Source organism: Macaca fascicularis, chromosome 9 (assembly GCF_037993035.2).
Source record: "Macaca fascicularis isolate 582-1 chromosome 9, T2T-MFA8v1.1".
NCBI lineage: Eukaryota > Metazoa > Chordata > Mammalia > Primates > Cercopithecidae > Macaca > Macaca fascicularis.
The window spans coordinates 77,753,732-77,766,716 of NC_088383.1; the positions used below are offsets into that span (position 1 = coordinate 77,753,732).

The 12,985-nt window shown below is 41.5% G+C and overlaps 1 protein-coding gene and 1 long non-coding RNA gene across 21 annotated transcripts in view; one reads left to right on the top strand and one right to left on the bottom strand.

The window, feature by feature from the left end:
- Positions 1–12,985, top strand: part of LOC135965132 (uncharacterized) — a 213,136-nt gene that overhangs the window by 166,275 nt on the left and 33,876 nt on the right. The window lies entirely within an intron of this gene.
- The window catches only part of CCAR1 (cell division cycle and apoptosis regulator 1), a 78,965-nt gene continuing 66,982 nt past the window's right edge, over positions 1,003–12,985 (bottom strand). For all 20 annotated transcript variants that reach the window (XM_065520998.1, XM_065521000.2, XM_065520993.2 and 17 more), the window contains 6 exons: positions 6,178–6,260; positions 5,711–5,857; positions 4,350–4,470; positions 4,059–4,244; positions 2,500–2,705; positions 1,003–1,348 (listed from right to left, as the gene is read on the bottom strand). In XM_065520998.1, coding sequence (XP_065377070.1) covers positions 1,289–1,348; positions 2,500–2,705; positions 4,059–4,244; positions 4,350–4,470; positions 5,711–5,857; positions 6,178–6,260 — 803 coding nt within the window. In that variant the 3' untranslated portion in view covers positions 1,003–1,288. The remainder of the gene's footprint in view (positions 1,349–2,499; positions 2,706–4,058; positions 4,245–4,349; positions 4,471–5,710; positions 5,858–6,177; positions 6,261–12,985) is intronic.

Genomic DNA, 12,985 nt, shown 5'->3' on the forward strand with positions numbered 1-12,985 from the left:
GCTATTCTGGGAAAGTAGAAAAATTAATTGAAAGCAATAACACTGACATCAGGACAACTAATATTACGTAAAGTATAACGCATACAAGAACAATACTAGTTCTCTATTGCTTCTTTCTGATACACTGTCTTTTGGATAAACTGAATTTTTTGTTTGTTTGTTTTTGTTTTTTTTTTTTTTTGAGGCAGAGTCTTGCTCTGTCGCCCAGGCTGGAGTGCAGTGGCCGGATCTCAGCTCACTGCAAGCTCCGCCTCCCGGGTTTACGCCATTCTCCTGCCTCGGCCTCCGGAGTAGCTGGGACTACAGGCGCCCGCCACCTCGCCCGGCTAGTTTTTTGTATTTTTTAGTAGAGACGGGGTTTCACTGTGTTAGCCAGGATGGTCTCGATCTCCTGACCTCGTGATCCGCCCGTCTCGGCCTCCCAAAGTGCTGGGATTACAGGCTTGAGACACCGCGCCCGGCTTTTTTTTTTTTTGAGATGGAGTTTCATTCTTGTTACCCAGGCTGGAGTGCAGTTGCAGGACCTCGGGTGACTGCAACCTCCGCCTCCTTGGTTCAAGTGATTCTCCTGCCTCAGCCTCCCAAGTATGGGATTACAGGCACCCACCACCATGCCCAGCTAATTTTTATATTTTTAGTAGAGATGAGGCTTCACCATGTTGGTCAGGCTGGTCTCGAACTCCTAACCTCAGGTGATCCACCCGCCTCGGCCTCCCAAAATGATGGGATTACAGTCATGTAATCCCACCGTAGGCCACTGTGCCTGGCCTAAACTGAATTTTTAATGAATGCTTACTGATCAAGAGGGGATTTTTTGGTGATGAGTTTAAAAAAATTTGTTTCAAAAAACTTGCAAAAATTAAGCATCATGCTATTTTATGATTTTGACTGAAATTTTAACATATTAACTAAAAATTTTAAAACCTAATAATTCTATAAATAAAATTAAAAATTTCTAGGCATTTTTATAAAAGAAATTTGGTAATTAAATACTACAGTCAATTAAACTGATGAACTTTATTGGAGTTAAAACTATAACAAAGTTCATCCTAAAACACTTTGCAATGCAAAATTATTTCACTCGAGGAGTGTTTAATAATTTGAAGGCTAGGAATTACAAGCAATTTTCAAAAGCAGAAACTCACATTCATAAAACTTTATACATCATTTGAACTAAAAGACATGTATACTAATAAAATCAAACATGCATCACCTTCAAACATTCTTATATCATGATTTTTATATATTACATTATTTAACACCATTCCTCATCACTACATGGATTTTATCATACACTTGCACCATTCTCCTTGGATTTTTGATCTTTGTCTTCATTCTTTACATTATCCTGTAAGACAACAGAGAAGGAAAAAGTACATTTTACTAGATTCTCTTAAATGTTACTTTGATATTAGAGTATAATGATATTCAGTTTGGTATACTTTTTTCTAGTGATAAAGAACAATAAATTAATTTTAATATCTTAAAATTAACGGTGACGAAGTATTTACCTCAATTCTGCCCAAGAATAAATGGGGTCTAAAAATGCAGTGAATGCGGCAGGTGTGGTGGCACATGCCTGTAATCTCAGCACTCTGAGAGGCCAAGATAGGAGGGCTGCTTAGCCCAGGAGTTGGAAACCAGCCTGGGCAAGATGGTGAAATCCCATCTCTACAAAAAATATAAAAATTAGCTGGATGTGCTGGAGCACACCTGTAGTCCCAGCTAATCAGGAGGCTGAGGTGGGAGGATCACGTGAGCCTGGGAGGCAGAGGCTGCAGTGAGCCAAGATAGCACCACTAACAATCCAGCCTGGGCAAAAGTGCAAGACTCTGTCTCAAAAAAACAAAACAAAACAAAACAAAAACCAAACAACAACAACAACAAGAAAAAAACCACAGAGAAGTGAAGTGAATGGTTTAGTTCAAACTTATACTCTGGATTAAAAAGAAATATAAATGAAATTTGCTTCAAGAAGTCTGTACTCTTAAATCATGTTGACATTCCAACTAAGTTTTAGAAAAACAACACCTTTTGGGAATCACCTTTTAAAAAAAAAAAAAAAAGATGGGGTCTCGTTCTGTTGCCCAGGCTAGAGTGCAATGGTGCAAACTAGACTCACTGCAACCTCTGCTTCCCAGGTTCAAGTGATTCTCCTGCCTCAGCCTTCCAGGTAGCTAGGATTACAGGCGCCTGCCACCATGCCTGGCCAATTATTTTTGGATTTTTAGTACACATGGGGGTTTCACCATGTTGGCGACGCTGGACTTGAACTCCTGACCTCAGGTGATCCGCCCGCCTTGGCCTCCCAAAGCGTTGGGATTATAGGCATGAGCCACTGTGCCTAGCCTGGGAATCACTTTTTACTAATCTCAGGAAGGACAGAATGATTATCATTATTTGCTTTTAGAATAATCACTAAGAGCTTAATAACATTAAAATACATTAAAAGCATCATTTTAAAAACTATGAAAATGTTAAAAATACAAAATTTCTCACCTTCTTGAGAACAGTGTGGATTTCATCCATTACCGTAGATAAGTTTCTGATTGTCTTATTCAGTTGGTTTTCAAATTGTAAATTCATGTTTTCTGAAATCTTTAAGTTTTCTTGTAACTGACTAAGGTCCTTTTTAACTTCTCTGAGTTCACCAGAGAGACTTTTGTTGGAATTCTCCAAATTTAATATGGTTTTTTCATCTTCATCTGTTTAAAAAAATCCAAAAATTAACATTTTACTTTCTAAAACTTCAAATTTAACTTTGGGGTTAAAATATTTAAGCTGTGAAAATAAAAAGCTGACTGAATTCCATAAAATGGCAATGTCTGTCAATTTCACTAGTCATAAAGCACACTGTAATATTCATTATTTATTTACTTTTGAGACCGAGTCTCACTGTTGCACCGGCTTGAGCGAAGTGGCACAATCTTGGCTGGGATTACAGGCACGTGCCACCACACCCAGCTAATTTTTGTATTTTTAAAGATGGGGTTTCACCATGTTGGTCAGGCTGGTCTCAAACTCCTGACCTCAGACAATCCGCCCACCTCGGCTTCCCAAAGTGCTGGGATTATAGGCGGGAGCCACAGTGCCTGGCCTGTTTCATTTACATTTTTAACTTGTATTATTTCAAAACCTATGTTCTATTTTTGGATGATTGTATAGATTAGAGAACACAGACTGGTAAAAACTAAGTGGATGCCAGGTGCGGTAGCGCATGCCTGTAATCCCAGCACTTTGGGAGGCTGAGGTGGGCGGATCAGGAGGTCAGGAGATGGAGACCATCCTAGCTAACATGGTGAAACCCTGTCTGTACTAAAAATACAAAAAATTAGCTGGGCGTGGTGGCACACACTTGTAGTCCCAGCTACTTGGGAGGCTGAAGCAGGAGAATCACTTGAACCCGGGAGGTGGAGGTTGCAGTGAGATAGCCCCGCTGTACTCCAGCCTGGGTTACAGAGAGAGACTCCGTCTCAAAAAAAAAAAGTGGAACTAGAAGGTGATTAAAAGGATGCAACAGATAACAATGAACCTGAGAATGCACATGAAGACCTAAGATTCACATAAAGCTAAGCAATTTTATAACCTGAACCAGAAATAATGAAAAGTAAAGGTCCTTGCAGAGCGCGGTGGTTCATGCCTGTAATCCCAACATTATGGGAGGCCGAGGTGGGTGATCCCTTGAGGTCAGGAGTTTGAGGCCAGGACCAACATGGTGAAACCCCATTTCTACCAAAAATACAAAAAATAGCTGGGCATGGTGGCACATCTACTTAGGAGGCTGAGGTGGGAGAATCACTTGGACCCGGGAGGCAGTGGTTGCAGTAAGCTGAGATTGTGCCACTGCACTCCAGCCTGGGTGAGAGTGAGACCCTGTCTTAAAAACAAATAAATAATTAAAAAATTTTAAAAAGTTCCTTCTGTACTTCGATGAAAATATGTGGTATGCATATGCAGATGTGTACACAGGTACGTACATGTGTATGTACATACATAAACACATATACATGTCCCAGCAGGGTGATGAAAGTATGAACATATCCAATGCTGACCCTTACCTGTCTTTTCTTCTAGTAACTGCAGCTTCTGTTCTACCTCAGCTCTTACTTTTTCGCTCTTTTCCAATTTTTGCAAGAGGCTTCCTACATCTACCATTGCACCATTGTACACAATGAGGCCAACATTTTCTTCCACATCCTTTGATTCCTGCTTTACTGTTGGTGTTGGAAGTAATAGTCTGTTTCCTGTAATATAAAATATTATTTCATAATCACATATTTTCATAAGTTATTTTTCTTCTTTAATTATTGGTATATTTATTAAAAAGCAAAATCTTAACATGCACAGACCTAGCATATCTTCCTGCAAAGACTCAGACTCTTCATGGTTCTCTTCATCTTTTGAGGTGTCTGTTAATTTCCGGTAAAAGCAAGACTCACGGAGCACTACTTTATTAAGAAGCTTCTTTACCTGTTATGCATGCAAGTAAACAAAATAAAGAGATGAAAATATATTTCTCGATTCTCTTAGAAAAACTATATGTTAATTTTCACTTTCTTTTGAGAAAGAGTCTTGTTCTTGTCGCCCAAACTGGAGTGCAGTGGTGTGATCCCGGCTCACTACAACCTCTGCCTCCCGGGTTCAAGTGATTCTCCTACCTCAGCCTCCAGAGTAGCTGCAATTAAGGCACCCGCCATCATTCCCGGCTAATTTTTGTATTTTTGGAGAGACGGGGTTTCACCATGTTAGCCAGGCTGGTCTTGAACTCCTGACCTCAGGTGATCCACCCGCCTCGGCCTCCCAAAGTGCTGGGATTAAAGGTGTGAGCCACTACGCCCAGCTGTAATTTTCACTTATGATGGAAATCCATGGAATTGAGTAAGATCCAAGTTACTTTTGAAAAAATAAAACTTCATTGTTAAAAAGTATAACATTGATAAAAATTTATGCACAGGTATGATTTATTATAGCATAGTTGGTAAATCCAATAAATGAAAACCACCAGCAACGGAGACTAGGTAGGTCAATTATGGTACATCTATATAATGGGTACTGTGCAGCTATAAAAAGAATGAGGCAGGTTTCTATTTTCATGGTAGAATGTATTTATAGAATACTGTGGAATGAAAAAAAAAGAGCCAGTCAAAATGTACAGAATAATTCCATATTTTGTTTATAAAAATGAAACTGAGCTGCTTACAAAAAGACCTAGAATTTTATGTATTATAGTCGTAAGGAGTAGAAAAAGAGGGAGAGGGAGAAGGGAAGTGTTTTACAACTGGTTTGTGTTATACTGCTTTATTTATTTATTTTTTGAGACAGAGTCTTACTCTGTCATCCAGGCTGGCGTGCAGTGGTGCAATCTTGGCTCATTGCAACCTCCGCCTCCTGGGTTCAAGAGATTCACCTGTCTCAGCTTCCCCAGTAGCTGGGATTACAGGCGTGTGCCAATACACTCAGCTAATTTTTGTATTTTTAGTAGATACGGAGCTTCGCCATGTTGGCCAAGCTGGTCTTAAACTCCTGGCCTGAAGTGATCTGCCTGCCTCAGCCTCCCAATCACGCTGGGATTATAGGCGTGAGCCACCACGCTTGGCCCTTATGTTGCTTTAATATATCAAAAAAATCAACGGAGTTTCTATTAACTTTTCATTGGAAAAGGTAACTTTTAAAAAATGTTTTCCTTTTAAATATTCACAAGATAGATTACCTGAGCCCGAGAAAGATGTAGTCCAAGAGTATAAAGTATTTCTTCCAAATCCTTTTCAAGAAGGTAACCACAATGACTTTGATCAAAATAAACAAAAGCCATTAACAGATCTCTGTTAACTGTGATCATTTGCGTCTTTTCTTTTTCCTAAGAAAATGGAGAAGTAGAAAACATAGTAGCCAAATTTTTTACCCCCGAAAAGTGGGAAACAGAGACTGTGCATAAAATAGCAATAATCTAATAAGACATTTACCTCATCCTAGCTAAAATGAGTTAATCTGGTATATGAATATGAGAGAAAGGAATCAGACATACTAGTTACCTGACATAGCCACAAAAAAACAACTGACAGAATTTTACTTAGTGGTAATATAGATGGATAAGGACTAATAAACTTCACAACTGTGTTATGTTTAGATGATGTAAGATATCACCATATTAAAAAGAATACAGTATTCAATAAATACCTTATCTTTAGAGGGCCTCTCCTTGCAGTATCTGTTGATATCTCTTTTGTCATCTCGTTTGGTCATTTCTTCCTCATCCCTATCTGTAAAATAAATATAACAGTGGCAAAAAAGTCATTAATACACATATTTTCAAGTTGGGCACAGTGGCACATGACTGTTATCCCAGCTACTCAGGAGGGCCAAGTGTTTGAGGGTGTAGTGAGCTATGACTGTACCACTGCACTCCAGCCTGGGTGACAGATCAAGACCTTGTCTTTTAAACAACAACAAAAAAAATAAAAATAAAAATAAAGAGAAAACCTTATGCTAAAACATACATGAACCTTGATAACAGGCTAAGTAAAAGAAGCCAGTCACAAAAAAATCACTTATTATGTGATTCCATTTATATGAAATGTCCAGAATATCTACAGAAACAAAAAGCAGACTAATGGTTGCCTAGGACTGAAGAGGTTCAGGGAAGATGGGGAGTGACTGCTAATGAATAACCTCTGCACTCAGCCTGGGTGAAGTGAGACCCTATGTGATACTGTTTGATAGCATTTGAAACATAGAATGACCTCTATTAAAATTAAAGTCAATCACCGGGCACAGTGGGTCATGCCTGTAATCCCAGCACTCTGGGAGCCCGAGGCAGGTGGATGACTTAAGGTCAGGTGTTTGAGACCAGCCTGGCCAACACGGTGAAATCCCGTCTCTAAAAACACAAAAATCAGTGGGGTGTGGTGGCGTGTGCCTGTAGTCCCAGCTACTCAGGAGGCTGAGGCTGGAGAACTGTGTAAACCTGGAAGGCAGAGGTTGCAGTGAGCCGAGATTGCGCCACTGCACTCCAGCCTGAGGAACAGGGCAAGACTCCATCTCATAAACATATAAATAGAACCAATCCCCTCCAATACTGCCACTGCTTAAGTTTACGTAATATTATAAATCCTTTGTTATTTCAACAATGTTAACAGCATCTTCACAGAAGTAGACTGCATCTCAAAAAGACATTGTCTTTGCTCATCCATAAGAAGCAATCATCTATTTAGTTTATCCTGATATTGCAGCAGTTCCATCCCATCTTCAGGCTGCATTTCTAATTTGAGTTCTCTTGCTCATTCTATCACACCTGCAGTTATTCCCTCTACTGAATTACTGAACCCTTCAAAGTCATCCATAAGAATTTTTAGTAGAGTTGGGGTTTCACTATGTTGGCCAGGCTGGTCTCAAACTCCTGGTCTCAAGTAATCCATCCGCCTTGGCCTCCTAAAGTGCTGGGATTACAGGTGTGAGCCACTGCATCAGGCCAATAATTGAAATCAATTTCATACAACCTACTGTTTTGTTATGTTTTGAGACGGAGTTTCACTTCTGTCGTCCAGGCTGGAATGCAATGGCATGATCTTGGCTCAATGCAACCTCCGCCTCCCAGGTTCAAGTGACTCTCCTACCTCAGTCTCCCGAGTAGCTGGGATTACAGATGTCTGCCAGCACACCTGGCTAATTTTTGTATTTTTTAGTAGAGACGGGGTTTCACTATGTTGGTTAGGCTAGTCTCAAATTCCTGACCTCAGGTGATCCACCCACGTTGGCCTCCCAAAGCTCTGGGATTACAGGTGTGAGCCACTGCTCCCGGCCCAAACTACTGTTAATGTTGATATTTTTACCTTCTCCCATGAACCACGAATGTTTCTAATGTCATCTAGAATAGTCAATCCTTTCCAGAAGATTTTCAACTTACTCTCCCCAAACCCATCAGAGGAAATAATATATACTATGGTAGCAAGAGCCTTAGGAAATGCATTTTTTGGCCGGGTGTGGTGGCTCACACCTGTAATCCTAACACTTTGTGGGGCTGAGGCAGGAGGATCGCTTGATCCCAGGAGTTTAGCACCAGCCTGGGCAACAAAGAAAGACCCTGTCTCTAAAAAGCAAAAAAAGTAAATTTAAAAAGGAAATGTATTTCATAAAAAGACAGACTTGAAAGTTGAGGGCGGGCACAGTGGCTCACACCTGTAATCCCAGCACTTTGGGAGGCCACAGTGGGCGGGGATCACTTTAGGTCAGGAGTTCGAGACCAGCCTGCGAACATGGTGAAACCTTGCCTGTATTAAAAATACAGCAATCAGGCCAGGTATGGTGGCTCACGCCTGTAACCTCAGCATTTTGGGAGGCCAAGGCAGGCGGATCATGAGGTCAGGAGATCGAGACCATCCTGGCTAACACAGTGAAACCCTGTCTCTACTAAAAATACAAAAAACTACTCGGGAGGCTGAGGCAGGAGAACGGCGTGAACCTGGGAGGCAATGCTTGCAGTGAGTGGAGATCGCGCAACTGCACTCCAGCCTGGGCAACAGAGCAACACTCCGTCTCAAAAAAAAAAAAACAACAGAAATCAGCTGGGCATGGTGGCTCATGCCTGTAATCCCAGCTACTTGGGAGGATGAAGTGGGAGATAACTTGAGTCCAGGAGGTCCAAGGCTGGACTGAGCCATGATCATGCCACTGCATTCCAGCCTGCATGACAGAGTGAGACCCTGTCTCAAAAAAAAAAAAAAAAAAAGAGTAAAGTGAAATTACCTCTTTGATCCAAAGGCTGCAGAATAGATGATGCAGCCATGAAACATTAATCTCCTTGTACATCTCCATCAGAGCTCTGGGTGACTAGGTGTGGTGTCAGTGAGAAGTAATATTTTGAAAAGAATCTTTTTTTCTTAGCAGATCTCAACAGTGGGCTTAAAATATTTAGTAAAAACGTTGGTTACATGATAAACGAGTAAAAAAAATTCAGTAAGCATTGCTGTAAAGAGTTGTCATTCTGACATTGTTGTTCTGTTTCTAGGGCACAGGTATGGTAGGTTCAGCATAATTTTTAAGGGGTTTATGATTTTTGGAATGGTAAATGAGTACCGGCTTCAGCTTAAAGTCACAAGCTGCATTAGCCCTAACAAGAGAGCCAACTTGTCCTTTGAAGCTGGGTACTGACAGCTCTTCTCTAGCTGTGAAAGTCTTAAGATGGCATCTTCAGCCAATGGAAGAAGGCTGTTTTGTCTCCATTGAAAACTTATTGGCCGGGCGCGGTGGCTCAAGCCTGTAATCCCAGCACTTTGGGAGGCCGAGACGGGCGGATCACGAGGTCAGGAGATCGAGACCATCCTGGCGAACACGGTGAAACCCCGTCTCTACTAAAAAAATACAAAAAACTAGCCGGGCGAGGTGGCGGGCGCCTGTAGTCCCAGCTACACAGGAGGCTGAGGCCGGAGAATGGCGTAAACCCGGGAGGCGGAGCTTGCAGTGAGCTGAGATCCGGCCACTGCGCTCCAGCCCCGGCGACAGAGCGAGACTCCGTCTCAAAAAAAAAAAAAAAAAAAAAAAAAGAAAACTTATTTAGCAAAACCACTTTCATCAATTATATTAGCTTCTACATAAGCACTTGCTGTTTCAATGTGCCTTTTTTTTTTTTACCTACCCCCAAGAGGCAGGGTCTTGCTCTGTTAACCAGGCTTGAGTGCAGTGGCGTAATCATAGCTCACTGCAGCCTTAAAATGCCTGGGCTCAAGCAATCCTCCCACCTCAGCAACCACGTCGTACTTTTACCTTATGGAGATGGTTGCTTTCCTTAAACCTCATGAATCCACCACTCGTAGCCTCAAACTTTTTTCTACAGCTTCTTCATCTTTCACAGAATTGAAGAGAGTTAGGGCCTTGTTCAGAATTCGGCTTTGCCTTAAGGGAATGTTGTGGCTGGTGTGACCTTCTATTCTGACCCCTAAAACTCTCTCCTTATAGCAATAAAAGCTGTCTCATTTTCTTACCATTTGCATGTTCACTGGAGTAGCACTTTTAATTTCCTTCAATAACTTTTCCTTTGCATTCACAACATGGCTAACTGATACAAAAAAACTAGCTTTTGGCCTATCTCAACTTTCAACATGCTTTCTTCACTCACCTTAACGATTTTTTGGTTTCACTTGAACACTCGAAGGCCATTTTGATTTTTTTCTTTATTACAATTATTATTTTTGAGACAGAGTCTTGCCCTGTTGCCCGGGCTGGAGTACAGTGGCACAATCACGACTCACTGCAACCTCAACCTCTTGGGCTCAACAGATCCTCCTACCTCAGCCTCTAAAAGTATCTGGGACCACAGATGCATGTAACCACACCCAGCTTATTTTATTTTATTTTTTAATAGAGATGGGGTATCACTATGTTGCAGATGCTGGTCTTTAACTCCTAGCCTCAAGTGATCCTATCTCTGTATCCTCCCAAAGTGGTGGTATTACAGGTATGAACCACTGAGCCCAGCCTAATTATTAATTGGCCTAATTTCTTTTTTTGTTTGGAGATGGAGTCTTGCTCTGTCGCCCAGGCTGGAGTGCAGTGGCATTGATCTCAGCTCACTGCAACCTGCCTCCTGGGTTCAAGCAATTCTCCTGCCTCAGCCTCCCAAGTAGCTGGGATTACAGGTGCCCACCACCATGCCCAGCTAATTTTTATATTTTTAGTAGAGACGGGGTTTTACCATGTTTGGCCATGATGGTCTCGAACTCCTGATCTCAGGTGATCTGCCCACCTCGGCCTCACAAAGTGCTGGAATTACAGGTGTGAGCCACTGCACCCGTAATTGGTCTAATTTCTTTTCTTTTCTTTTTTGAGACAGAGTCTCACTCTGTCACCCAGGCTGGAGTGCAGTGGCATGATCTCAGGTCATTGCAACCTCCGCCTCTCTAAGTTCAAACAATTCTCATGCCCTCAGCCTCCCGAGTAGCTGGTATTACAAGCGTGCACCACCACACCTGGCTATTTTGTGTATTTTTACTAGAGACAGGGTTTCTTCGCCATGTTGGCCAGGCTGGTTTCAAACTCCTGACCTCAAATGATCCACCCGCCTCAGCCTCCCAAAGTGCTGAGATTACAGGCGTGAGCCACCATGCCTGGCACAACTGGCCTAATTTCAATATTTTCTCTCAGGGAATAGGGAGGCCCAATAAGAGGGACAGAGATAGGGGAAGGGCAGGTTGGTAGAGTGATTAGAACACAAACAATATTCATAATTAAGCTCATCATCTTCTATGGGCACAATTCGAGGTGCACCAAAACATGTATAATAGTATTATCAAAGATCACTGATCACAGATCACCAAAACAGAGTAATAATGAAAAAGTTGAAAATACTGTAAGAATTACCAAAATGTAACAAAGTCAAAGTGGCACATGCTGTTGGAAAAGTGGTGCTGATAGTCTTGCTTGGCATAAGGCACTATCTGTGCAGCACAATAAAGTGCAGTATAAAAAAAAACCAAAGCATGCCTATACTTTAAAGTGTCTAATTGTATGGCATGTGAATTACATTTCAATAAAGGTGTTATTAAATAAAAAAATAAGCAAATGTTCTAATGGCTGGGTGTGGTAGGTCATACCTGTAATCCCATCACTTTGGGAGGGAAACAGGAGGATGGCTTAAGGCCAGGAGTTTGAGATCAGCCTGGGTAACACAGTGAAACGATATCTCTACAAAAAATTTAAAAATTAGCCAGGTGTGGTGGTGCACACCTGTAGTCCTACCTACTCAGGGAACTAAGGTGGGAGAATTGCACGAGCCAGGAGTTCAACGCAACAGTGAGCCAAGAGCGTGCTACTGCCCAGCCTAGGCAACAGAGTAAGACTTTGTCTCAAAAAAGAAAGAATGAAAGGGAACTTCTCCTTGGAACCTAGTCATTTACTTATTTTTGATGATTGAAAAACACTCACAATATAATCCACATTATTTGAGTATTTATCTTGAGAGCTGTCACTTTCAAAACTGTCTCATCCGAAACTTGTATTTTTGAAATAACTTTTGAAACATTCAAGCAGTATTTGTTCATCATAGAAAATAAATCAATCCCACCACATAAAATGAAATTAGTGATCGTGTCCTATTTTTTCCCCATATATACACACTTATCAACATTAAATTTATTTATAGGAACATGCTATCTACAAAAACCCTTTAAAAATCTTTTTCCATGTGACTACACTTCTCCACGTTTTCTTCAATGGGTGCAGAGAATTTTAACTGCATGACAATATTACCAAAGTGCAATTTAAATAATTGTCTATTCCTATTTAGATTGATTCCACATTTTTGTTTTATAATAAATTATGGAATGATCACTCATGTTGATGTTTTAAAGAATATGGCTAATTCACATTTCCAAATTTCTGTTCAGAAAAGGTATAACAATGTACAGCCCCAAAGAAGAGTGATGAAAGTGTAACTCTTTTTACCCTTGTTAAACTGTGTTACCTTTCATTTAAAACTTTAATTTTCATTAACTTGATAAGAAAAAGATAGGCCGGGCCAGGCGCGGTGGCTCAAGCCTGTAATCCCAGCACTTTGGGAGGCCGAGACGGGCGGATCACGAGGTCAGGAGATCGAGACCATCCTGGCTAACCCGGTGAAACCCCGTCTACTACAAAATACAAAAAACTAGCCGGGCGAGGCGGCGGGCGCCTGTAGTCCCAGCTACTCGGGAGGCTGAGGCAGGAGAATGGCGTGAACCCGGGAGGCGGAGCTTACAGTGAGCTGAGATCCGGCCACTGCACTCCAGCCTGGGCGACAGAGTGAGACTCCGTCTCAAAAAAAAAAAAAAAAAAAAAAAAAAAAAAAAGAAAAAGATAGGCCGGATGCAATGGCTCACACCTGTAATCCCAACACTTCGGGAGGCCAAGGTGGGCGGATCACCTGAGGTCGGGAGTTTGAGACCAGCCTGGCCAACATGGTGAAACCCCATCTCTACTAAAAACAAAAATTAACTGGGCACAGTGGTGCATGTCT